General features: G+C 40.1%; 1 protein-coding gene across 11 annotated transcripts in view; it reads left to right on the top strand.

The window, feature by feature from the left end:
* The window catches only part of KALRN (kalirin RhoGEF kinase), a 474,021-nt gene that overhangs the window by 164,770 nt on the left and 282,226 nt on the right, over positions 1-27,025 (top strand). For all 11 annotated transcript variants that reach the window (XM_088058776.1, XM_088058771.1, XM_088058767.1 and 8 more), the window contains 2 exons: positions 1,333-1,447; positions 25,507-25,699. In XM_088058776.1, the coding sequence (XP_087914902.1) occupies positions 1,333-1,447; positions 25,507-25,699 (308 nt within the window). The remainder of the gene's footprint in view (positions 1-1,332; positions 1,448-25,506; positions 25,700-27,025) is intronic.

Below are 27,025 nucleotides of genomic sequence, written 5' to 3'. Positions count from 1 at the left end.
ACTGAAAACCATGGGTACCAGTGGCATCTCTGTTTGTCTAGGTGAAGTCTGTCGTAAGAGACTCTGTCTTGTACAGGCAGCAGTGCTGTAGAAGACTCTTTAGATGGATCTTAGCAATTAAAAAATTATCTGTATTTTAAGAAAACTTATATATAGTAACAAGAATATGCCAGTAGCACAGACTGCAGGTGTCCTGAGCTCTTAATGAGCAGTGTGGATCAGTGCTGGAGATGTTCATGTCCTTGTGTAGCTTTTTCTTCTTGTTGGCCAAGTAAATTAGCTCAGAAAGCACGTGGGTTTCCTTTCTCAGAAGTGATATTTCTGTTAAAGAGATTATACTTTCCATTGAGAAGTGCAAACTCATGTGCATTTTTACAGCTTGTTTGCGAGGTCCTTGCAGTTCCATACTAGCTTTTTGAGCTGTAGTTTAGTTGTAACTTTTTCCTAGATAACAGTGCAAACACATATCTAACAACACACAATTCCTGGAAGAAATCCTAAGATAAAATGTGAAGAAAGAACTAAACATTGAATGAGGTGCTAGATTTCAGTTTCAATCTTCTTAAACTTTATTTACAGGAGAGAATAAAATAAGGTACTGTAGAATAGATTGTATTTGCCCCTGTACTTGTGATTGTACAGTTCAAGGTAGAGTTATTCCTTTATGGCTAATCCTTTAGATAATTGTTGTAAAAGATAAAGGGCCAGACACTGACAGTTTAAAAGAAGTGTTTTTTAAGGCAGGAAAGCTACAGGAAACCACCCCCCACCCCTCCAAAAACAAATATTCCGCTTGCCAACAACACTTTATAAATGGAAAGCTTAGAAGACACGAACTTCTAATCAAAATTTTAATTCTAATTTAATCTAACCTGATAGATTAGAACATTGTGCTGTAAAAACATTACTGGGATACATTGCTTCAAACTGGCAGGATGTGGTAAACTATCTTGGAATGAACGGTACAACACACTGAGCAACAGTGAAAAAATCTTTCACTTTTGGTGTTGACCAGTTTAAAACTATCCCCACAGTAGGACTTCATTAGCATCACCTGTTTGGAGTAGGAGATATATTAGATTTGATGGGATTAGGTGAAAGAAGTGCTAGTAGCAATTTTCCTTGTGTGGGCTTTTTTTTCTTTTTCTTATATACCCCATTTGGTGCTCCAGCAAATGCAAGCTTGTCTTCCTCAATTAGGCAAGTCTGAAAGCTACAACGGGTGTGCAGACTCTTAAATGTGCTGTAATTTATATTTATCAATTCAGTGCACATAGTTTTTTTGATGTGTGCTTCCTGCCTGATTTTCTAACAATCCTTTATTTTCCACAGGTGGCCGTGATAAACGAGGTGGTCCCGTCCTGACCTTCCCAGCCCGCAGCAATCATGACAGAATAAGGCAGGAAGACCTTCGTAAACTTGTGACTTATTTGGCCAGCGTGCCAAGGTAAAGCTAGAAAGAAAACATTTCAAAGCTTAGGGTGGATGGGTGGGTGGGGATCTTGTTCTTGGCAGTTACTGATTTCCAAGTATTAACATTTAGTACCTTGAGTTCTTGGGGCGGAGGAACAAAAGTGTTCCCTTCCTCCTCCTGCGTGCACTCTGGTGGCTTTTATGGCACACGTGGCAATGCAGGAGTCCCAAAGCGGAGGCAGTGGGAGAAAACCTGGGCTTCAGGCTCCTCACAGCCTCGAGGAGCAGCTCTCATTCTCCCTGTTTGTGTGCAACTGTTTTAAAGGAGTGCAAGGGGAGGAATGCTTAGAGGTCTGTAGTTAAATATAGCAAGCTGGAGAGAGCCTGCTGTCTGTTGTTGCTTTTTAATACCTTGTGGGAGGTTTGGGAGAGCTGGGGTAGGGGGCTGTAGTTGCTGGGGAGGAGAGAGTGCCTGTACAAGAAGGCAGATCTTCTTGCTCCAGTACTTTCCAGAGATTTCTCCAGGCTGGGGAAGGAGCATGGGTGGACTTAGGAGGAAGCTTTCAAAGAAAGGCATTTCAGGTTGTTCTGAATGTAAGCCACCACCTTTCCCTGCATTAGTCTCTGTGGCTCTCTTCCAGCAAGCAAGTCCCCACCCTTTTCTCAGGGATGCTGAAGGAAAGGTGTGTTACTAGAGCATATTTATTTTTTTTCAAGCTTTGGGAGATCATTTATAAGGCTCAATCCCCAGGGAGGTATTTCTGATCCAGCCTCAGTGAGTATGAGGCTACATATTCTCTCATCCAGCTTCCTTTCCCTATTTTTAAGCTTGTCAAATATCCTTGTCCAAGACCCACTGCACCAGCTGTTGAGGTGAATGTTATCCCAGGGCAGGTGAGGGACTGAGAAGGGATGCTCAGGATTGCAGGAACACATCCTGTTTCCACCCAGGAGCTCCTTCTCTTTTAAACCTCCACACCAAGAGCTGTTAAACAATGTTCATGTTTTGGCTAAGAGTGTGAAGTTGAGACATCAAGGGCAGAGGGGTTCACTGCATCTGGAAGTCAGGAGGTAAGGGTCTTGGAAATGCACTCAGTTCCTTAAACATACAATGTGCAGAGGACAAAGGTTGTGTTTGGTAATGGATGAGGGCTCAGGGCAGTTTGGAGACTTAATTGCTTGGCTGCAGAGTGAGTAGCAAATGCAGCCATGTGTACCACATCTGCCAGTGCTTGTTTCCTGGACATCATAAGTCCTCTGGTGATACACTTTTTGCTCTGTTGAACTTTTGGTCATCAAGGTTTTACTAATGAGCTGAGTCTGTTTGCTTTTCTCCCCACCCCCTCTTGTTTTATCCTCTAGCCAGCTCCATTTTCAACCATATTGTGAGAGGGATTACAGACGTGCTGCGGGGCTGGAGGAGCAATAGGTCACTCCCTGGGAGTGTGTCCCAGAGCTTGGCAATTGCCCCCCAGCTGCTGTAATAATGAAACTGGTCCCCTACATATTATCATTTTTTGCATGGTTTCAAGTATGAAGAGGATATGACATTGCTTTGGCTTGTAAGCAATTGCAGAGCAAAAATGACCTTCTAATGTGTCAACCTTTTCTATTAATTGCTCTTCTCTCATGGAGGTGGCTGTAATAAAAAGATACATCCCTTCTGTTCCCCACTGTCACACAGCTGAAATGCTGCTTTGCTTGCCTCACTGTGGATCAGTGCAGCAATGATTTTTCTCTGATGATGCAGAACCTGAGGTCAGAGGTATGTGCTGGAGGAGCCAATACAAGACTTGGCTGCCTGTCTCCCTAGAAGCACTAAAAATCATTCTCCTCCTGGTGGTCACTACAAAGCCTTGTTCTGTCCTGGTGGGTGAAGCCTTTGGAGGATGTCTCTCTAGTTATACCAGAGAACATCCCTTTCTCTGTGGTACAATTTCCTGTGATGAAAATGCACCCAGCAGTGAAGGACTGGCTATGCATGGAGCACTTTCACTGGCTTCCCAAGGATCCTTGCAGATTGGACCTCTGGAGGTATTAACTGGAGTACTGTCTCCTTGGGATGTTTGCATATTGAGAGGTGTGGAGCAGAAAGCAACAAGAGTGATCAGAGATCTTGGAAAAGTGGCCTGGTCAAGGAAGTACTGAAAGGGTAGAGGTTGTTCAGTCTAGAAAGTGAAAAGCATGTGCAAGCATGTTGTGATGCTGCTAAAGGAAAGGGTTTATAGGGTGGAGATTAAACAAATGTGTTACACCAAAGCAAGTGAAGATTAGAGTGGATATGAGGAAAAGATTTCTAATGAATTCCCATTAGCACTATAAGATGTCTAATTTTTTCTTCAATCCTTCTGTTGCTGTACCGACAAGCCTCTGGCATTTATATAAATGTTATATAATGGAGAGGGTATGGTAGATGAGGAGGTTATTTCTCCCAGTTTCTCCTAGTCCTGTGTTGTTGGGTGCAACAGCTGTGATCTTGCTGCTCTGGGAGGGAAATGTGACCACAAACTTCATAGGTTTGGCACGTGGGATTGTGTAACCTGTGTGGTGTAAGGAAACACTGAAAACTCATTTTCCCTAAACATTTTGTTTACTTTAACAAGGGCAAGCAGCAGAGCTTTCAAACTTACTTCTGTTTTGGAAACAAATATATGGAAGAAACAGTTGGAATTCCTATCACTGGCTCTCAGTTCATGTTTATTCCAAGATGAGTGCTGTAGTTACTAACTACATCAGCCATCCATCAAAATGAACAATTTCATTAGCAGAAACTCTGAACAGGATGTCAGAAGAAACTGCACTGCTGTTGAGTGCTAAAAGGATAAGAATTTTCTGTGCTAGCTGAAAAAGTAGAAATTATTTAGGAAAAAGACTGTAATTTATCATATTGACACCAGGATAGTAATTCTTTCTTTATTTTCGGTGCATTGGTTTCTGAGTGAGACAGATTGCTCTCCACGTTGATACTATCTGTCACTTAACCCTTGTTTTATATCTTAATGGAGGGGGCAGAGGTGGCACAGTGCTGGGAGCTTGGAGCAGGTATGAGAGTGGTGATGAAATGTGATGATAGATTAGGGTAAGTGAAACCAGGGTCTTGCTAGCAGTTTTCAAAGTTTCTGATTCAGCTTTCTGCAGTTCCTTCTTCAGAACCAGAATAATAATGTGGGATTTCTGAAAGCAGCTATGTGTGCTTGAGTTAGAGCAGAATAGTGAGGGCTTTCATGTAGCTGGGAGCCACAGTCAGGCAGGTGCCTGCAGGCAGTGGGGTTTCCTGTGTGGCTGAGGATTACTGCCTGGGGGTGAGGATCTAGGAGCACAGCTTGTTCCTATCCCGAAATGGTAACCTTTCAGTCCACAGTGCCTGGGGTAATTTAAGGCTCCTGGAAGGTTCAAAAGCCTGATCCTGCAGTTTTGGGGAGGAGGAGGAGGTTGTGAGTGGGTATCTGACACTGCGAGCTAATGCGGTCCTGGTTCGGTGCCTTACTTTGGTTCTTTCAGGCATATCACAAGGTCCTTTTCTCTAAACTGTTCCACTGTAATTAGTTACTAAGAAACGAAGACACTATTCTTTAGATGTAAAGATAATTCCACGGATGCCAAGTTTCTACCACTCTGCCATTTTCTGCTTGGTTTACATTTGCGCTAATGCTTTCTGGGTAGGCGAAGCTGTATTTCTTGTGACTCAGGATAGCTTGTATTTACATGCAAATTTAAATGGATGCAATGTTTAGCAATTTGGAGGGCGTGACTGAATCTAGGATAACAGGGTGTTTATGATCAGGGGAGCTGAGGGAGAATTTTCTAGCCTTGCTGAAGATTTTATATTTTAACACCAGTGCAGTGCCATCTATTCCAGTAGACTGAGCTTTGATTTATGTGTGTGTAAATGAAACTAGCACCAGGCCAATCTCCTCTGCGAGCCCTTTGGAATCACGAATTAAGTTATGCGTAGGCTATAGGAGGATAAAAAGGAGACAGAATATTATTAGCCTGAGTTATCTCCTCGCATGGTGAAGCAATACGATGAAGGAAATGTTCTCTGTCAGCTATAGTGAACCTTCCGGCTGAACACATCAATCTGTTCTGGAGCCAAGATAAGCAATCTTCTGTGCTCTCTGCAGAGGGGAAACCTGATATGCCTCAGGGGCCTGTGTTTTTAAAGACATCTACTTTTTATTTGTGCTCTGTTCAAAAAGCTGCTCAAATGTTTCCCTGTTCTGGGGGACATCCAGGGCTCGTTACAGCAGCAAAGTGTTTCCCAGGGCCAGCCCTGTGTGTTTGAACAGCTCCTCAGACCTCATCTAAGCTGAATGAGAGGTGCTAGGAGCAGTAAAAGAACTGAAGTGCCCTTAATAATTAGTTTAATGACTGGGGCTTTGTAAAATTAGAACAACAATACAGGGGATGGCAAAATGTAGCAATACTCACCCACTCTTGGATTTATTTTAAACTCTTCTCTGGTGACCTGTGGTACTGTGTGTATTAGCTCCTATGGCCGGGAGTAGTGTGAAACTCATTTTGTTGATTGATAGGAATTAAACCCTAGAGCTCTGCTTTCTGTTATGTGATCTTAGCACAGAAGGAGCTTTTGAGGACTTTTTTTTTTTTTTTTTTTTTTTCCTGGAAGCTATTGTAGATCTACAAAAATAACCATCTATTTAAAAAATAACACCAGGGACATCATACTAATTTTAGTAACTAAATATCTGGTACCATCGATAAGATAATTATTCTACCATACACTTGTTTCAAAATACAGCAGTAAAAAATGCAGTGAAGTTAATGAGCCTAATGGAGAAGTAGTATTTTCTTCAGATATAATTTAACAAATAATTGCAAGGTATTTTGTAGAAAGGGTTGCATTAGAAGTAAATAACTGACATGAGTGCTGGTGAATTTAAGAGTGTTTTATCACTCTGTAGCCAGTTCAAATCCAGCTTCTACCATATTGGTGTGTTATGTTTTTATCACTCTGTTGGGGACTGGGGGACCTCTGTTGAAGTACTGGTGCTCTTACCTTATCCTAGTGAAAGGCTTCCGAGCTCACTGCACTGTATTGCTTCCTGTGTCCCCTTTCTGGCCACCTCAGGGCCAAGTTACACATTCACTGCTTGTTGGAAATCAGCACTTCAGAAGAGGATCTCTAATTTCCTTCCAGCTGTTTTAATAACCAGTTGAGGCATTTTATGTCTGGGTGAGTGGACAGTGGCTATAATTGATGTTGAAATTCTGCAGCAAGTGTCTACAGCTGCAACCTTGGAAACTCTCATTTACCAGAAGCTGCTAGAAAATGTGGACTTCCTAGAAGTGCAGAGAGAGTGACAAGAGCTGTCAGAGCCTGGGGAGCAGGAATTAAGAAAAAAATATTGAAGGTGTTGGGAATGCTTATGGTACAGAGGGAAAGTAAAGTGTTGTGTTAAAATACACTCTGCAATCCCGAGCTAAACTAAACAATTTAGTCTCAGTGTACATGGAAAATAGGACAAAAAAAAAGTGATTAAAATCACAGATTGAAGAACTGAAGCAGGTTTCTGTATCCTCCCCATCTTGGAGACCCTGTTAGGAGGTGTGTCAGGAGGGACTCGGGTCTTGTCACTCCTGTCTTGCTGCAGAGGCATGAAAACAACAGTCACTCCAGCTTTTGCGGTACTGTTTTGTAGAAAGATGTGGGGTTAAACAGATAGTTTCCTATGTTTGTTTTTAAATCAGCCCAAACCTAAGGTAAATGGGAGGCCTTTGGTATCTGTTCCAAATTACTTCCTGCTTTCATTGCCTGTTGCTGTTTTTCTGGATAGCACAATGTCTGATCTTGCACAGCTCTGGACCTAAAGCAGATGTCCTCTTTTTCTAAGTCCTCTCTGGGAGCTGAGAGTGCTCTCTGAGTGGTTCCAGCCTGGTTACCTGCTGAGCCCTGTTCTGCTGTCCAGCTCCAGAACAGTGCAAGTGTTTTCAGTTTGGTTTTGTGATGAGCTGCACAAAGAGCATGATGCATAGCTTTGCAGTTGATGTACTGTGAATTGCACAGCTCATAGCCTTTTCCCACTAAAGATTAACAAAAGGCAGGGTAAGCTGGGCTCTGCATCTCACTTCTACCAGTAATCATCGATATGGCTCTAACAGAAGTCTCTATTTGTGAAATAGAAGCAAAGGAGATTAACTTAATGTTAATATTGAAACAAGCTTATTAAGATTTCATTATCCTATTTCAGAGTGTGAGTTTGGGAATTGAAATAAGTGAAATAAAGATTGATGTTCTTACAAGACTGAATTCTTTATTTAAAGTAAATTCCTTAAAGTACTTACAAAGGGATTTGCATAGTATTTTCTAAGTTGTTTATCTTGTATCTAAACTGTTTTGTACTGTTTTGGAAGACCTGCAAATCTCTTACTGTTTTTCCCCCACTAAATTCTACAATATTTCTTTATTTTTAAGTATAGCTTGCTCCATTTAATTATATTTTAATTGTATTCCAATAAATAATTGAAACTACTGATTGCCACATGCAGAGAAACTGGGATTTCAACTTGTCATTGTGTTTTTAAGCATTGTATTCAACACTCAACATCTGCTTAATTTGAGGCTATAAATCTGCAGTTGAAAACAGTTAATATGAACGAATCCCTCATTTATTATGCCTCAATTATTTCCAAGGCAATTGTTCTATTTTACAGTGTAGGGGAGGGAGTTCAGTTTTCTCTCACTGCCAACCATGCAGACTCATGCTGAGATTTCAAAGTCATATTGGGTTCTTTCTGCTTCATCTAACATCTCCAACACAAATTCAACGGGTTCATGAATTGAAGTCTTAGGATTGGAGAGTGTAGCCCTACAGGCCAAGTTTAGCATGGAAGGGAAACACACAGGTCTGCAAGAGAAGTTGCTGTTCCTGGCACTGGGCTGTTTTCCAGCTGACTGGGAGTTCAGTTGTACCTTCTTCAATGGAGTCAGTGGATAGGGCTTGTGGAGGGCATAAGTCCAGTGAAATAAAAGGTCACTGTTTTACTTGTGCTCCTCCCAGGCAGCAAAGTAAGCATCTCTACCAAGTTCAGGTCCAACGCCTTTTGGTTTTACTGGTCTGGCCTTTTTTGCTTCAGCCCTGCCCTCCCAGCTAGAGTGTTTCTCATCCCCACAGGCAGTGCATTCAGGCTGCAAGCTCAGAGCAGCCAGAAGGATGGCAGTGGGTAGATCCTTCCCCCAGCCCCACATCTTCCCATGTCCTCTGTACTGAAAACAGCCAAAAGGTGCTGCTGCCCAGCCACAGCTCTGCAGTACCCCCACACCTGGCTTTTCTCTCTCTCTTACTGGGAGAAGAGCCACAGGAGGGCTTTTAAATCCTTCTGAGCCCAGTCAGAGCTGCCTGTGGCAGTGCCTCCTGCTTGGCTTCCTGCCAGGGCCAGATGGGCTGACCTGGAGACAGCTGCTTCCTACATGGGTGGTGATTCCATGCAATGGCATCACCTGAGTCCTCTCAAGGTTTGGTGGGCTTTGCCAAGACCCTGAGAAAACCTCAGCTGTCTTCTCAGGGGATCCCCAGGTGCTGCTCAGCTCCCCTGCAGGGGCTGTAGGTGCTGATTCTGGCTCTCTCACACAAGGTGAGTGCCTGTCCTGTGCAGCCATTCCTTGTTTTGTTGTATTTCTGTTAGCAATGGTGTGCACAGTATCTCACTGCATTTCCAACAGAGGATTCTGGCTGGGAAGGATTCTGCTTGGATTTCTCCAAATCTGGATCAAGCAGCAAAACAATCGCTGTCACCACATGTGCCACCACCACTGGGGATGCAGGAGCCACCATGGCCAAGTGCCACTCAGTGGTGCTGGCAGGGTCTGGGGCCTGGTCCCATCCCCTGAGTTGTCTCACGTAGAGCTGCTCTGCATGCTCTGCTTTTTGAGCTCTGTCCAGGCCCTCAGTCTGGGGATTAGATCAGCAGTGTTCCTCCTTCTAAATGGCTTTTGCATGTTGGTTGTACCGGCATCTGCTGCCTGGAAGAAGAGCTGAGGTGATGGAGAAAAGGAAGAAACTTGTAAACTATCCTGCACCCGTTCACTGGTGAGGGAGCTGGCGGGCATCACAGCCTGCTATAACTTTTATGCAGAGCATCATTTCCTCCATCCTCTTCCTCTGAGAAGTGTTTTGTGAGTCTCTGCAGCACACCTCCCAGTGCTGCTGTCCCTGGCCTTGGCCATGCTCGTGCTGGTGTAAAGCTTTTGTGTGTTCCTCATGGGCCTTTTAACCATCAGACCTGTGGCTCCACAATGCTCTGAGAGGTCCAGGCAGCAGCGACTGGGAGAATTCCTTGGAGAAAGCAGGCATGTGCTAATGTGAGCAGTAATTCAGAAAAGCTAAAATTAGCAGACAGAGAGGTTTTGTGGGAGCGCCTCACTGGCAGCAGAGCTGGCGCAGGCTGTGCGCAGTTCCCTCCTGAAGCTGTCAGCAGCCATCAGTGGAATATGCAGCAGTTCAGCCAATCCTGAGTTTTCTTTTAGATAATCTCTTTCCTACAGTTTTTGCAGAGACTGTAAAATAGTTTTTGTCTCATTCTGCTATGGATGCTTGTGCTTCTCATCAGTAACTCCAGTATGTGCTATATCCTTTTCAGTATTATAAATTATTATGATTTGGAAGTGGTTTATGCCATCTCTTCATGGATGTCATTAGAAGCAGGAAAACAACTGCTGTGCTTTGCAGTGTACTTTGTAATGGGCATATTGTCCAAGGTATCTAAGTGTCAATGGAAAGCTCTTCTAAACTGTCATGCAGGACAGATGAGACCTTTACTGTGTGCCAATATGAAGCAAGTAATGGGAGACACAGAAGTGGAGTTGTCCCAGCCTAGATGGGCTGATCCTTATCCTCATTGTATGCATGGAGGTGTTGGGAGTGCTGCTCCAAAGTCTGGATTCCCCAGTGGACAGCTTGTGTAGGACTGAGGATATGTTTTCAGGAATATACTTTTAGCCATATTTCCAAATGAGTAATAAAAAGCTGATGCCATCATGCTGTCTGTCACTCACTGTTAGACTAAATCTGTCAGAGAAAATGCTCAAGAATATTAAGTTTCTACAAATTTAATGAGAATAGACAGCTGCATCAAGGGAAGAGACCTAATTAGTGTCCACAGAGAGGAGAAAGTGCTCTGAACTTAACCCTTTTCAGAGACTGGAGGTGTGCAGGTATCCCTAGATCATGTAAGAGGCACATTTGTTATTAACTATTAGAGAATCAATGTGCCAACCACTGCCAAGGGTTTGGCAGTTTCCATGTTCATAAAAGCATGTGCTAGTTTATGGTATTAGAAAATTTGATCATAAAAAAATAGAACAGTGACCAATTCATGGTAGCATGTGAGATTGAGCAGGCTGATGTTCTTATAGCGTGGAAAGTATGCCTTGTGCCTGGCAAAATTTGTCTCAGAGGCTGGGATGCTCAGTTCCCTGCTGTTTGCAAGGGGAATTGGTATCCAAGTTGGGTAGACAGTTGTAAATCTCATCAATGGTCTCTTCTCATTTTACACAAGGTGTTCCTAACCAAGTCTGTGGTGTTTTATGCCTTCCTTGTGGATCCTGGCGCTGCTTCAGAGTTCCCTGTGGATCCTGCAGCACTGCATGCAGCAAAACATAAGCGTAACTCTACATTGTGCCACTGTTGGGCTACATAGATTAAGAGAATAAAGAAAGAGAGAAAGAAATACTTTAATGCAATGTAAAATCATAAATATGAAAAATAATTCTAGACTCTATCCTTTCTCCCAGGAAAAGGCAGTAAAGTGTAATTCAGACATACTTTTGGATTGGCAAACATTGTCCAGTCAGCAATGTGTGCCACAGTGTATTTTTCTGCTATTAACAGGGGATGATTGGTTTCCCTGACTGTGTACACAGGGCTTTATTTTATGTCTAACTTTAAAGAGAAACCTTAGTCTCTAGAGAATTTTCCAGTGATGTAGTATTTTAGAAAGATCCTATGTGGTATTTCACCAACAAGGCAAAGCACCAAAACACCTTTCCCTTGTCCTGCAACTGTTTTCAGGGAAACCTTCCACCTCTAAAACATGCCCACACTACTGTGCAAACAAGAGAAAGTAGGAACCTGCTGCAAGCTTGATGCTGTATTTACAAGGGACATCTTTGCTGAATAGTCCGTTTGGATAAAATTTTTGAATAGGAATTGTAATAGAGCATGGGCTTTGTAGAATAATTGCATCTTTCTCCAAAAATCATAGCAGCAGTTCATCTCCAGCCAGAGATAGGCCTTCATATGCCTTTCCTGGCCCTTTCCTCTGTTTCACATGGGAATACAAGAATTGACAGTCTCTAGTGCTATATTATTAGAAAACTTTCACTAGAAGGATAAGTTAAGTTTCATATTTTGTTTATTTATTTGAGGGTCTGCCAAGCCAGATGCTTATACTATAGATGTTGTCATTGAGGATTGAATAAGTACTACTTTTTGAAGTTTAATTTGAAAGAATTACTAATTAAAAGTTATTTTTTGTTTGGTAAACCATATTAAACTGATATTAAACTATATTAACTGATATTTTACATCTTAAAGATAGAAAACCTCAAGTGGTTTTATTATAGATATGCTGCATGAGGCAGAAGTACACATCCCTTTAACAGTGTGCACTGATTAGACCTCCAATTTCTGGGAAGCAGGGTCTTAAATCTGCCATTCCCAATCCTGAATTGGAAGCACTCTGTAAGAAATTGGCCATGTACTGTGTCACTGTCTGACCTTAGAAAATGCACTTGGAAAATCTATCTCATTATAGAAGGTACCATTTTACCATGCAGCAATTCTAGAGAGTGGAAGAGGAATTAGGGGAGCAGTAATCCCAAAGGTGTCTGATTAACTAATGGGTGATCTTGCACATAGGAAGCATGGCTGAAAATCTCACTTGTTAATAAACTGTTAGTCTAAGAAGTACTCAAATAGGTAATATATTCTTTTTTCTTAAGACCTCTTTTTTCTTTTGTTCTGTAAAGACAGAACTAAATTCTTGCAACAGTGATTAAGCACATCCAATTTTGTAGTTATGTGCCCTTATTTCTCCATTCGTCTCTTTCTACAACATTTGTAATTTAGCTCAGAAACAGCATCTGGAGAAGCAAATATTTCTGGGATCACAGATTAGTTAAGATTTTGCTCCCCACTGGAGATTTGTGGGTAGGAGCTACAATTCCATTCCAAAATCGAATTAAAAATCAGGTACATAGGAAAGTAGTGAAAAATCTTACCCATAGGAAGAATGTCTGGGAGCTGTGTTTTTTAATGAACTGTTAGACCAGGAATCAAATACACAAGCCAGTATGTGCAGGTTTTGTAGGGTTTTATTCTTCTCTCTTCACAAGGCAAACCTCAACTGTTGTATCATTCCTCACTTACCAGGCTTACTGGAAATCTCAATTTCTCTTTACTTTCCAGAACAGCCAACCTAATGATTTTGCAGTGTCGGATCATAAACTGTAGGTGACATGGAAACAGGGTCAGCTAAAAAGATTTCCTGAGATTTTAATTTGGGAATGAATTCTGTAGGAGCGTTCACCACGGTAGTTTTAGGGACTGTTAAATTGTATCTGTGTAGCAGCAGCACTTACCTGATTACTTGTTGGGTACTACTAAATACATGAAGAAGGCATAAATTTATGGTAGGTAAAATCCACTCAGTACCTTTGAGAAAGATGCCATTTGAGAATCCACCTGCTCTGACTTGGGCACTAAATTTAGAAATGTTCATTGTAGGTAATAAGATGCTGGCTGTCCTCATTATATAGTTTTTACATTCCCAGGAGCACTTGGAAAATTAAAGCAGAAATGTTTGAATAACGTACAGAACTTCAAGCAACATAAATCAAATTAGTGTACTGGATACAATATCAATGCAATTGTCTTGATCTCCATTTCTGGGCTTTTCAAATTGGTGACAAGTCAGTATTTCCAGAAGCTGAAGTCCATTTTTTCAGTACTGTGCTCATATTGCCTTTTTAGAGGCAAATGATTTATAATTGTTTTTACAATGAAAGTATATTTTTTCTTTTTTTTTTTTTTTTGGTGGGAAGATACAAATGCACAAAGGACTTTAACTGTGTTCATGCTGCCTTGAAAAGATGCCAGAAGTCAAATATGTAATTACGGATTCTGTTAAGTCTAATTCCTATACCTGTGAACATTTTTTTTGGCACATAGCTTTTTGTGTCATTGCTTTCCTTTTTGTATTTTTTATTATCTAGGCCAAGAAGTGAGTTCCTTTTCAGAAGAAATTGTCATACGTCTTCTGGGGTGTTATTTATTCTTTGTAAAAATCCAGTTTTGTTTTTGAGTGAAATACTCTGAAGCCTAATATTAGACCTTGGTTAGTCATGGAAAATTTCTTTATGTTCTTGCAGTGCTAAAATTGAATGTTTCCAAAGCTGGGACACTTTCTGTTCTACATCCCATAGGTTCAAATATTGGTCAAGTTCTAAAAGCTAATGATAAACTATTTTAGGCAGATAGGGCAGAGAGAAGATCAAAGAAATTATTATCACCAGATGATGTAACAGGATTTTTTGGGGTGGGTTTTAAGGTAGTTGGAAGCAAATTAATATTTTAGGTAATTTTATGAGTTAGCCTCAATTGATTTATCAAACCATTAGTTCTTCCTACCTTTGATGGGTGCCTCCTGTGAAAATTACAGGATTCCCCTGTTGGTTCTTCCAGGCTACAGCTGACTTCAACAGAATCTGAATGAACCTGAAATACACATCTGCTCTGCAAACAGAATCAGGCAATAAATGAATCTCAAGACAACAGACTAGAGAGGATTTTTCTAGGCAGCCATTACCAAGCTCTCAGGGTTTTCCACAAGTCTTGTACATCTTAAAACAGAATAAAGATATTTATTCATGGTGTAAGTTGCCAGGGGCATAAGAAGAAAATCATCAAGGTGGAAACACATATTCACCATGTCTGCTCTTATTCACAAATGAAAGGAGGATATCAATGCTTTTTCAGGCTAACACATTAATTTACTACAATAGATTGGAAACTGATGCAAGAGGTCAACCAAAGCAGTAAAAGGCCTGCCTGGCCTGCAGGCTTCTACTTACCATGTCCTTCTACTAATTCTTGTTTAAGTACTGTGATCCTCCTTCAGAAAAGCAGTCAAGTGTGATCATGTGTCCATCCATATCCAGCAAGTGTAAACATGTGCTTCATGCACCATCTTAATTGCTTAATCAAGCTCCTTCTATTGTGAGGCACAGCCATACAAGCAGGAACCAGATGGAAGATATTTTTATCAGATGGGCCATAGGACTAAAGAAACATGGTCACTGAACATTGCTGTCCTTAAAAACCCCAGGATACAACTCCATCCATGCAACAACCCCACAATGAGATAATTCAGGCAGCAGCCCCTGTCATAAACCCAGACACAATCTCACCTCCCTTTTCAGATACCAACAACCTGAGCTTGCATAAGGGACATAAGTACACAATGACAATTATTTTAGAAGAGTTTATATCAAAGACAGTTGAAACAGTTATTTACATTGGGAATCAGTGTTGGTTTTTTTGGGTTTTTTTTACAGTCATTAGTTTCGTGGATGATTTTAGCAGTTTATATAGCATCACCCTCATAAGAGACTACTGCAGTATTCTTTTTGTTTTCAAGTGGAAGGAAAAAGTCTCAGTGCATTTGAGCTCTTTGCTCTGCTGTTTGTCAAGCCTGTTATAGCAACAGAGATTTTAACTTATTTTCCTTAGTTTTATGTTATAAAGCACTTAAAATTATGCATTAAGCTAATGCTCCTGTGGGTTCTACATCAAATCCCCAGTAATTGTGCTTTTGCAGTCTTTTCCACTATAGGCTTCGAGTACTAGTTTGATTATGCTGTGATCACTGCTTTTATTTCACACAGTACAAAAAGAGCAAAATCCTTGATTATAATTGCAGGCATGTTTATTTGGCCAGGCACTTGCCCAGTCCTAATTGACAGCCTGAATTGTGCAGTGTGGTCATCAAAATGGGCAAGAGCTTTTGTGGATTATTCATGGTTTTGACAAATGCCATATCTGCAGGTTTGGTGGCAAAATTAGCAGCAGTGAAATAGTTAAGAATTCTGGTATTTAGGCTGCCAGAAGTGGATTTTCAGTTACCCCAATAAGATGGAGAATGCAAGTTCATGTTCTAGTCTCATTGTTTGTTCCACTGGCTGCAGACTCAGCAAGACAAATGTGCATTAGTTTGTGTTGTCAAGGCTATCTTTGCAAGCAGATGGGTTAGAAATCTAATTAAAAAACCTAAAAGCTTTGATTCTGGCAAAAAAAAAAATTGAAAAGTCTGTAGGACAACCCTAAATCCTCTGAATTAAATGGATGTTCTATGTCAAGGCTATTCTATTGTCACACTTATAAATAAAATATGAAGGGGTCTACTTTCACATAGACACATAAATGGGCTCATTTATGAGTTTAATAAAGCATGTATATTCAGTACAATTAGATAATCATACCTATAGAGCAATAAACAATTCCTATATAAAATCAGCACACGTGTAACAGAGAATATATCCCAGCACAGATAAATAAGCACGTTAGATTATTAACTGAACTCTCTTAAACTTTGTTAAATTAACTACGAGGTAGCCATGACTATTTGCAATCTTTCTGCAATTATGGATCCTCCCTGTGTCTGAAGATGTAAATATAATAGATTCAATGGAATAATGCAGTGGCTTCAACAAAGAAAAGTGTGGTACCATGCACAAGAAGGGGATGAATAACCCAGTAAGGTTCACCTGATTCAGTCTCATCCCTTGGAATGCAGTGCTCCAGCCAGGTGTAAAAAGTGCACAACTTTTGAAGCTATAATTGCAAGGACTTTTTGCAAATATATTTGTGTTTTCCCAGTATCAGGGTCTCACATGTCATAGGCTTTTCTTAAGCTGGGGGATGTGTCCAGTGTGAGGCTAGGGGTTTGCAGAGCAACTGTGGAATGGATTCTGTTGATTCTCATCAGATGTTTTCTGGTGGAGAGGGGAAGGGGTAACTGTGGTTGTTCAACTTGCTACAGAAACCCACTGCACTGGGCCTGTTTCTGCACTGGGTTTTATACTGGCATTAATTTAACACACAGGTAGGAAACCCATTAGTCTGGTGGAGTAGATGTGGCCTGATGTGTGTTTGATGTGCCTCTTCCAGGTCAAATGAGTGGCTCAGTATTAGGCCAATATTCTCAGGTGCAATATTTCAAGAATCTGTTCTCCCTGATTTTCATTACTGTGGGCTTGCTGACATCTACAATAAATTGTAAATTCCTTGACTAGCAGATTCCTATCATTACTGTACTGGCATATGTTAATTTGTCAGTCTAATTTTCAGGTCTGTCATCAGGAGAAGCACCACCCAGGGTACGTAGCTCCTGAGATGAACAGGTTGATGATCATTCACATGGCACTTGTAGATGGATTTGCCAGTGAAGTTTTATTGTGCTTTTGATAGAGAAGCTAATAAGGTAAAGGGAGCAGGCAGTTGAAACTGGGAAATTACTTTTCAGAGCATTTATCTGAACCCACTTTAGCTGATAAAAGAGTTCCTCTGGTTTTCCAGTTAGAGGTGACTGATAGGTGGAAGTACTGATGGAGAACTGAAATTATTTGCAATTGTGATGAAAGTTCAGGATCGTAAGGGAAGCTGTATTAAAACTGCATTGCCAGGACAGCACTGTGTGAGTTCCCATCAGTGTGGGACAGTGCCATAGCATGATGGATGGGAAACGTCAGGAGACCACACACTGGCACCTGAGGAGCTCAGTCTCCTGCAAAGGTGAGAGCATCTGAGGCTGAGAAATACCTCAAGTGATCTCAGGAAGACACTCAGAGAATGTTAGCTCAGGGACTGACTTAGCTTTTTTGCACATTTTCTGCCAGGATTTTGACTGTTGGATTAATTTTTGCTTTCCAAAAGCTTTTTAGACTCAGCTTTCTCACTCTGGGTGTCAGTGGTGTCTTTCAGGTCTTCTACTGGCTCTGAAATACTGAGTTATCAACCTGTTTGTGCTCAGTCAGCTTCAGTGATTTTGACCTCTCCCACATTTATGTACCCACCCCTGATAAGGGATGATACCTCACATCCAGTGTCTTGGCATATCCCCTCTTGCTGGACACAAGGAGAGAGCCTGGCCTTTCTAGAAGACAGATTCAGAATAAATTGCACATGAGCTAGAGGTTTTTGAGCTGGGTTAGGAATATCACATCAGTTTCCCCTGGCTCCTGAGGACTCTGTAAAAAGGACTTTTTCCATTCTCAATGCCATCGTGGTAGTTTTTTGAAAGAATGAGTAAAGTCTGCTGTATGAATGAATACACAAATATTGATTTTACAAGCGTATCTTACAACATAGATTGATTTTGTAGCTTCAGAGCAAGTCCTTCTGGATGTAATACAACAGGCAGTCTTCACCCAGCCTGGCATGGCAGGAAGCATCTATCTGATAAGTGAACTATTTTAGGTAAATCATTGTGCCTACAAAGACCTGCTTTGTTTGTATATGGGTGGAGCTCAAAAAGAAAGAAATAAGTACCACTCATTTATTAGTCATGTTCATTCCTCATTGTCCAGCCCAGGGAAAAAAGAGGTATCAGCTTTTTAATTGTGCAGTTGTAAAGAGAACTGAAATTCTCGGGTAGTAGCAAAACAGGCCTGTGGACCTTGGAGTGTTTCTGGGATGGAGCACTCAACCTTTCCATTTCATCTTTCAACCATTTCCATCTTTCATTTCCAGATGCACTGGAATCCAGTGTTTGCCCTTATGTCTGTGGATTTTGGCCAAAATCCTGTATGTCTTGAGGAACAGTTATACCATTTTTGCTTAGAAGACATAAAGTGCAAAGCAAATCTCATGCTGAACTCTGCACTGAAAATGGGCAGAAGCTAAGATAATTGTGGAAGAATCTGCTATTTTGAAGTGTTAATTTTTAAGTGAGGAAAAATCTGAAAGATTTAGAATTGTCCCACAAACATACTTCTAAAATTTTATGTCAGTCAAAATATTTTGATAAAATTCAAAGTTTTTGTACTCTTTTTCTTTTGAGTAGACTGATCAAAAGAAAGGAACAAAATAAAAAAAAATCTGAAAAGGTAAACCAGGATATTTTGCTGTTATAAAAGCCTTTTTCAGTTTTAAATTCAGTAATACTTTCATGAGAACCAGCACTTACCATGAAATATCTTACTTTGAATTGATGTGAAACATCTCATCTCTCCCTAGTTCCTTATTTTAATTACAGTTCTGTAAATGGTTGTGCACTGCTCTCCTGCACTGACAGGAGCAGGGTATGGGAACTGGTGAGTGCTTACAGCAAGAGATGTCAGTACTATGTAGAAAAAGTGATTTTACTGTCTCTGAAGAGGTTTTTTTTCCCTCTCATCATCTATAAGCTCAGTCAAGCCCTGGATCAAATGTGCAAGTCCCAGAGTGGTTATACCTGCCTGCATCAGGAAGGAATTTGGCATGGTGTCTGCCTGTAGACATTACTGGATTTTACCAGTGCTGCTGTTGACTGTCTAGACCTACATTAATCATTCTTTGCATGAGCTGAACATGTTTGCAGGCTTCTTTATGCTGTAAAGGTCTTTCCCCTATGGGTTTCTCTGCCTCCCACAACGTATTTCAAGGAAATGTATGTATTTGCAATCTGGAGGCTTTCCACTCTGAGGTGACTGTGTTTTATGGCACTGAGTGGAATTGTTCACCCTGCTCCATTCACTCACTTGTTAAGCCACTGATGTTGTGAACTGATAAATTAGGATGCTGTGTCTAAGAGCCCAAGCACTTGTTGCCCAGATGAAGCATCCCTTTCTTCATGTGAAAATCTGGTAGTGCTGACCATAGACTAAACTTCATAGTGATGGCATGTGAAATGACTTTCGTGATCTCCTTGCTTGAACTTGAGTGAAAAAAACTCATAGAATGGGCAGAAAGATCAATTTATTTTCTGCATCTTAGTAGTTTGGCTGTGCTAAGCACAGCCATATATATTTATTTCTCCTCTAGAATCCAATGGATTCGAATCTTCAAACTCACTTCCAACAGCCTCTGCTCATCCAAACCTTTTCAAGAGTGGTGTGTTTATATTTCAACACAACCCTAATATTTATTTTTTCCAGCAAATGTCAAGAACATATAATTTTCATTTGGTAAAGCATTTTTGTTTTGTTTCTGCTAAATCATCTCAAATACAAGACTTTAAATGCTCAAGAGAGAGTTGAATGGTACTTACTGTTCAAATATTTCTTTGTTGTAGTAACAAATCTTTAAATGTAGCCCTGCTTCAACAAAAACAAAGCCCTGATTAATTTCATATTTATCTCAGCAGCTGTTTCAAGGAAGACCTGCCAGATATTGATCCAAATATAGTAGATGTGCAGCAACAAAAGGGGAAGAGGGTAAATGGATTTAGAAGAAGGCATCATTTACCAGCAGAAACTTAACCGGAATGTGAAAAATTATAGCATTTGTCCTCCAGATTTGGCTTTAACAGCTGTGATCATGCGTTTTTTGGACACAGCTGTGTTTTAAATCTTTGCCATTTGAATGAAGACAGGAAGCTTCTCAAATAGTGTTTATTTGCTCAATTAAATAGGAGGCCAAATGCCTACAGAGCTTTGGGTCCCAATTCTGGTCTGGGCTGTAACAATACAGTTCAGGATTTTTACCTGGGTAGAAGAGAGCTCAACACAACCCTGCTGATCCCTGACTGAGATACAAATGGGACCTGTGCTCTCAGAATGACTCCTAGGAGATCATGGGATCATGGTTACATATTGGAAAAAGGTTTTCTTACACCTACCTGATGTCTGTTGTCTGAGTGTCTGTTGTTCCTCGCTTTTACATCATTTACAACAGAATTGCTTTGAGTTCAGAGCCATTTTTCTTAGATGTAAAAATTGAACACCAAAATTAGTTGCTTGCTTGAGAGTAGCAGAAGAACCCATCTGGCAGCAGTTAGCTTCTGCTGCAGTAGGTGGGTTTTTTCTGCCTTTCTGTTCCCTTCCTGTTGACTTGGGGCCAGAGGCAGGAGTTGAATGTGGATGTTGTGCAGCCCACACATCTGCATTCTTGTGCCATTCACAGACACACCTCATGTTCCCTAAGAGCAGTGGCTGGAAACCAGAGACAGGAGGTTTGTCTTTGCCTGGACCTCACTGGCTCCAAGTCTTTTTACAGCACGTCACTGAATTTTCTCTAGATCACTGCTTTATGTCCAGCTCCAGCCACTGTGAAACTGGCTTTGATTTCTTTCTTTCTTTCTCTCTTGTTTTAAAAAAGAAAAGTGAGAATGAGTGATTCATTTTCAGTGCTGAAAGAGAATAAACAAATTTAGGTCACAGTAAGAAAGAAAGGATTAATTGGAAGTGGAGTCTGGGTGGCTGTTTCTTCTCTAATTGTAAAAAAGCATTGTGAAACCAAGTTCAAACATGTAAGAAGGAAAATCTAGGATGAAGACTGTCCATCTACAGTCTTTTAGGTGGCTGAAGTTCTCTAGTGGGTGCTTGCTGTGAGTTGTTATTCCAGAGTAATGGTGCTCTTGGGTTGTGCATCACTAAGTTCCTCTCCTGGTGTTTGATATAGCAGCACAGAAGGGAGATGTGAGGATTAGGAGTCACGAGTGTCCCAGGATCTTTGAAAAGACAGTTTGTCTCATCCCACTGAGCAGCCACTGCCACTGGGGATGTGGGTGACAGCTCAGACTGACAGCGCAGGAACACATTCCTTAGCTGGGATAATAAGCAAGGTACAATTTGCTGAGAAGTATTAAATAGAACAACATATTTTAATAAATAATGCTGGTTCAGCATGCTTGGCAAACAGGTCTAATAAAAAGTACTTTACCTGGTCTTTTAAATATACTGGAAAGTAAATTATGAATACAGGTACTGACTGTTTCTATTGAGAAGGTGAACTTCAAGCTCAACATTGTGATGTGAAACCAAAGTATGAAAGTCTGTAAGTAATACTGATTATAAACCTCTCTGTTTAGTTTTGTTTCCAAGCTGAGTAAATAAACTACACACAAAAATGAATAAAAAATTACAATTAATCAAAACTATTAGCATGTAAATCACTGAGGTGGTCCTTGGTGATTTTGATATAGAAACTAGGCAGCAGAGTTAGTGAGGTCTCATATGAAATGAGGCCTTTGGGATAACAGTTTGTGCTTTTACATACCTGTTTTTCTCCTCTCCCTCCCCTTTTTCCACTCTCAGCTGTGAAGCAATTGGCTGACTACAGCCACATTTATCAAAGGAACGGTGATCTCAAAAATAATTAATTTCCTGCAGATTTTGCTCCTATGTGTTGATGCCTGAAGGGCTAATTATTATTCTGACAGTGTCTCCTGACAAGGTTATGCTGACCTGCCTTAAAAGAGATCTTGCTCTCTCTGTTAACAAATCATATTTAGAATGAGATGCTGGACATGTCAGATCTGGGCTTTTAGTGGTCCAATAGGAATGCTAAATGTGCTGTTTCATCATTAACTCATGACTGCAAAATGGGAATGGAGATATTATGTTATTTCAGCTAATCAAGTGCTGAAGCTTCCAAATGCCAGAAGCTTTGGCCAAACCATAAGGGTGAAAAATACACATAATCAATAGGTATCTGAAAGATTAATCAGAAAGCATGAAGTCCTTAAATTAATGTGGTACCCAGCAAGCCAGCTCTTGCCAAAGAAAATACAATTTAGAGTGTGCCTGAATTAAAGAGGAAATTTGAGAAAATAACCTTACGAAAGTAGCCTAGAAACCAAAATAGAGGTTTTTGGGGTTTTTTTACAAAATTATCACATCTGCTTCTGAGTTTCCATTTTATGCCTTTTTTTTAAAATCCAGATCATAAGTATTATTTTTGCAAATATTCTAGGGTATTTTTATTAGACTTAGAAGCTGGTCTTTGTCTTTGCTTAAAAGTAGTGGAGCAACTGAAATGACTTATCAACTATCAAATAATTTCTCCTCACCATTGCAAATCTAGTCCAGATGAGCACAGCCAAAAGGCTGATGGATTGTCCAAATACCTTGATTTGAGTGTTTTTTCCAGTTTCTGGTCAAATATCAATACCGGAAAAAATTAAGCACCACAATCAACATTAATTGCCGTACTAAAGTGGTTACTTGTGCATAATAGATATGAGTATTGATGTGTCATCCTGGGAGCCAGGAATAAGGCATGTCTCGCTTGGAAAATGTGGAGGAAGCTCAGTTGCTACTGATGTTTTTCCCGATCAATTGCTAAATTGGGAAGGGTTTGAGTTGTTGCTTTTAAGCAATAAAGTTAATAAGCAGGGCTAGACTATTCAAAAGGAACCTCGCGTCATTTCCTCAATCCATGCTGAGGTAACTGAAGAAAAACGACTGTCAGAGATGACAGATTGTCCCAGATTGTCTCACCAGAGTTTATCAGAGCTTCATTATGTCTAGGCCAATTTTTTTAGGTTGCTGTCAATAGCTGGAAATATTTGGATATTGCAACTTAAATTTATATATATATATATATATATATAATTTATTTTAAAAAAATATATAGCCTGTGAGGTGTCCCCACAATTATGTTAGCCTTTTGAGCTTTCACATCCGTATTCAATTTTTGTTTTGCAGATCATGATTACTCATTATTTTTAATTCCCTGGATTTTCATTTATAGTTTCCTGAAAAGTAATTTATTGGAATTTACTCCAGACAGCTGAAGACTGTAGTATGAATATAGGTAGCTGGAGACCTCCAGCAAGGCAGGCTCCTTAAACAAACACAGCATAGCAGATGGTCACTGACCTGAAGAGGTTATACTCTAAATAGTTTGCTTATCTCACATGTCCTTCTTTGAGATATTAGTACCTGGTTAGTATCTGGCTACCTGTTTGAGCAGGGTAAGTGCTCTTGAAGGCACCTTCTATGCAACAAGATCTGCAACTGGGAGTAGAAATAATGAGCAGGCAGCTTTCTGTCTTGCAACCATTTAAACACAGATAAATAATAGCTTTGGACAAGCAGGTTTAGAAATCAGGTGCTAATTTTTTGCAAAAAGTCAGAAGAATGTGAAGGTATCTGTTTCAGTGCAGGCTGAACTTCTAGTCATGGTGCTATATAATCAAGGGTGGTATATGTCAAGGTATCACTCTGCCTTTGCTCCACAACTAGAGACAGGGTTTGATTTTGGATCTGTTTGTGTCTAAGACTTTGGTTCAGGTGCATAAACAGAAGACTTCAGTCTTCCAGTACATTCCTGTCCTGCTTGCTGAAACAGGTTTTAGGTTGTTCATCGATAAGTATTAACTTACTTTAACTTTGTTTTACATCAAATTAGGTAACTTGGCAGGTTGGCAGTGGTGAGGGGAGTTGGAATGAAGCTAACACTGTCTATGCCTTGCTGTGGTTGCAATGGATAGTGGTGGTGTATTTATTTATTTATATCAGAAAAGACAGATTGCACTTACCTGTTACTTGTCCTCTGTTGGGGCTCTCCACATGTCCCTTTGGCTCCTGCATCTCTTTTTCAAGTGTTTGAAGAAATACTCGGAAAAGTCTGTTCAGGATAACAGGGATCAGTGATTTGGCAGAAGTTCCTGAAGATCCTCTAAAGCTTTGCAAGAAAAATAACACAAAATACAAACCCCTTTCTATTCATTGCTTTCTGATTTGCTTCCTTGTCTCAACTCGTTCCAAAAGGCAAGAGGTTGTAGCACCCCCAACAAAGCTTCTTTTACAGCCTTTTTTTGGCATTAGTTACGAAAGGATTAGATGTCTGACCTTTCAGCAGTAGGTAAAAGGAGAATAAAAATATCTATGTTCCTGACTGTTTGGAATTGCCTCGTCTCCCTAGTTTTTCTTTGCACTGACTGTTGTAGCAGTGTGCTCTGGATGTGCCAATAATGTTAAGGCAGAGGACCAAGCTTGTTGTCTCCAAGTGCTCCCGTCTGGCACTGTGTTGAGACTGTTCAAGTTAGCACACTCTCAACATACATTTGTCCAGTGTGCCTCCTCTGAAAAATATTCCTGTCTTTGTTCCAGCCCAGAAACCTAGTTATATGCTTTATAGAGTTGTTTTCTGTGGAATATGTAGGAAGTGGATCTTATTAGCAAGCAGAAAGAGTGTTTTAAGAAGTTAAAGAGGGAGAGTGCAGTGAAAATCCTCCTGTGTGTTTGTGCACTGGGAATATTTCTGTGGAGGCTAAACAGTCTTACAGTTTCTACATTATACCCATATCTCTTTTTCTGAGTATAAATACTACTATGTCCCTTGAAAAGCTGTGCTGAAAGCTGCACAGACTTGACTTGAATTGACCCATCCTTTTATTCTTTCTCCTCTCTTCTCATGAGGAAAAAGAAAATATGTGTTAGCAAGGGAATGCTGTGGTGTTGCTGGGCCCCATGCATTGCCAGTAACCAGGCCAGATAACTGCCTTGGACTTCTGAGAAGGGAGGAGCACAGGCTGGCAGAAAAGTCTGGCTGCAGATTGAAAAAGGTCCTGCAGCATTTGGAAGATCAGTCGGGAGGGAAAAGGGCCCCAATGATAACAGTGCACATGCTGAGTCACATGTGCACTCCTGTCATGGAGCAATTGCAAGGCATTTTTCTGGACATGACACTTTTCTGGAAGTATTTAAAGGGGCCTCTAAAAATGAAGGCACCCAAATTTAAGTGGCCAGTAATGCTAAGGGAAAGGACCCTGCTTGTTGACTTTGGCTGGGTTCAATATGTTGAAACTAGAATCCATTGTATGTACACATAAAGAACTTTTATACAGATGTATTTGATTCTGTTTCCAATTGGTGTGAAAGTATGTATGTTTTTAGTGAATATTTGAATTATACATGTTTGGAAAATTAGAGATTAAACTGTAATCTAGACACTTGAATTTCATGTAAATTACATTATAGTGAATTTAATATGATCTTTCTTATAGCCTTTATACTGTACTATCTCTCATCTTTTATGTTAATCATTCCTTGCTTTGCTCTGAAGTACCAAACACCAGCAACAAAAGCCAAGTCTCACTGTGGCTGCCCACAATATTAATTATCATGATGTGTTTTTATTCCTGCAGCGAAGATGTTTGCAAACGAGGATTCACTGTTATTATTGATATGCGGGGATCTAAATGGGATTTGATCAAGCCTCTCCTAAAAACCCTTCAAGAAGCCTTTCCTGCTGAGATTCATGTTGCCCTGATTATAAAACCTGATAATTTTTGGCAGAAGCAGAAAACAAACTTCGGCAGTTCCAAGTTCATCTTTGAGGTGAGAGCCATGTAGAAATGAATTGTAAAGCATTATCTCTGATAAGAACTTTTCTTCAGGTAAAAAACCCCCTGTGACTGAAAGCAAAAAAATATATCTGAGGGCAGGTGGCAGGAGTGGGCTGATGTTTTGGGTTGTTTTCCTAGCACACTGGTGAAATTAATTGCATATTTTATCCCAGAGGTTCACATAGTTCATTTTGCTGAGGGTTAATTTGTTGTTGTTGTTTTTTTTTGTTTGGTTGTTTGGTTGGGGTTTTTTTGTGGTATTTATTTTTGGTCATGTTACATTAAGTCTTTCCTTTGTTTCTCATAGGAAAAAACCCAAAAAACACAACACCAAGTCAGTCAAAATGCTAAAGATACAATTTTAGTTTACCCAACTTCCACTAGTGGCTTTTTTTAAAATGAAACACATTTTCTAAATTTTCACCTCTTTCATTTAATTGAGATTTACAGTTCAGCGATAGCATAAGCAACTGTGAATTATAAGGTGCCTCAGGCATGTCCTTTGAGAAGTAACCAGTACATAACAACTGCATAATTAAAGGCAATTTTATTGACTTTGTTGTTGATGAAGACAAACCAGCTGTGTTCTCTACAGCACTTCAGTTTTCTGTGAATTTCAGCTTCTTGCCCAAAAAGAAGCAAAACTCAGGTGCATGAAGTGCTCATGCATCAATCATGCCACACCATGACTTAGTCATTGTGTTGTCTTTGAATAATTCACTGAGAAACACTTATATTGTTGTCTGTTTTACCAATCCATTCATTTCAGAGAAACACAGAGATTTTGCATCTCTGGAATACAAAAGAGAATTTGGTTATAGCTCTTAATGTTTACTACAATGGAAGACTATTTAAATATCTATTGAAGTTTTATTGAAGTCAGTGTGATATAAATGTGTCCTTATTTTCAACCTGTTCTTGCAAGAACCCTTGAATCGCTATAGGGAATTAGATTGGTGTTACTCATTAACACAATTTTACACTATTATCACATTTTAAGTGTTTGTAAATTTTCACAAAATCCAGTCAGCTCATAAATTTTGCTTTGATCAAATGTCTTTACACTCTTTGATACCTTTGAGGACAGATGAAGTAACGGAGTTCAATTGCATATTTTTGGAACATTTGTTTGTTTTTAAAATTAATAAATGCCTTCTGGAAGCTTGACATATATTTTTACTATGTGGAGTTGTTGTGATGATAGTAAAGAGTAAACTGTGACCAATTCTGCTTCATAGTTACAGCTCTGAGTCTGTATTGTTTAAAAAGCTCTGGATTCGTTTGCTGTAGATGCTGGAAGCCATTAAGGATATTTCCA

This window comes from Pseudopodoces humilis, chromosome 8, assembly GCF_049639895.1.
Source record: "Pseudopodoces humilis isolate 2021_Gansu_Grassland_sample_001 chromosome 8, ASM4963989v1, whole genome shotgun sequence".
Taxonomy (NCBI): Eukaryota; Metazoa; Chordata; class Aves; order Passeriformes; family Paridae; genus Pseudopodoces; species Pseudopodoces humilis.
This window is presented reverse-complemented; position numbering and strand designations above follow the sequence as displayed.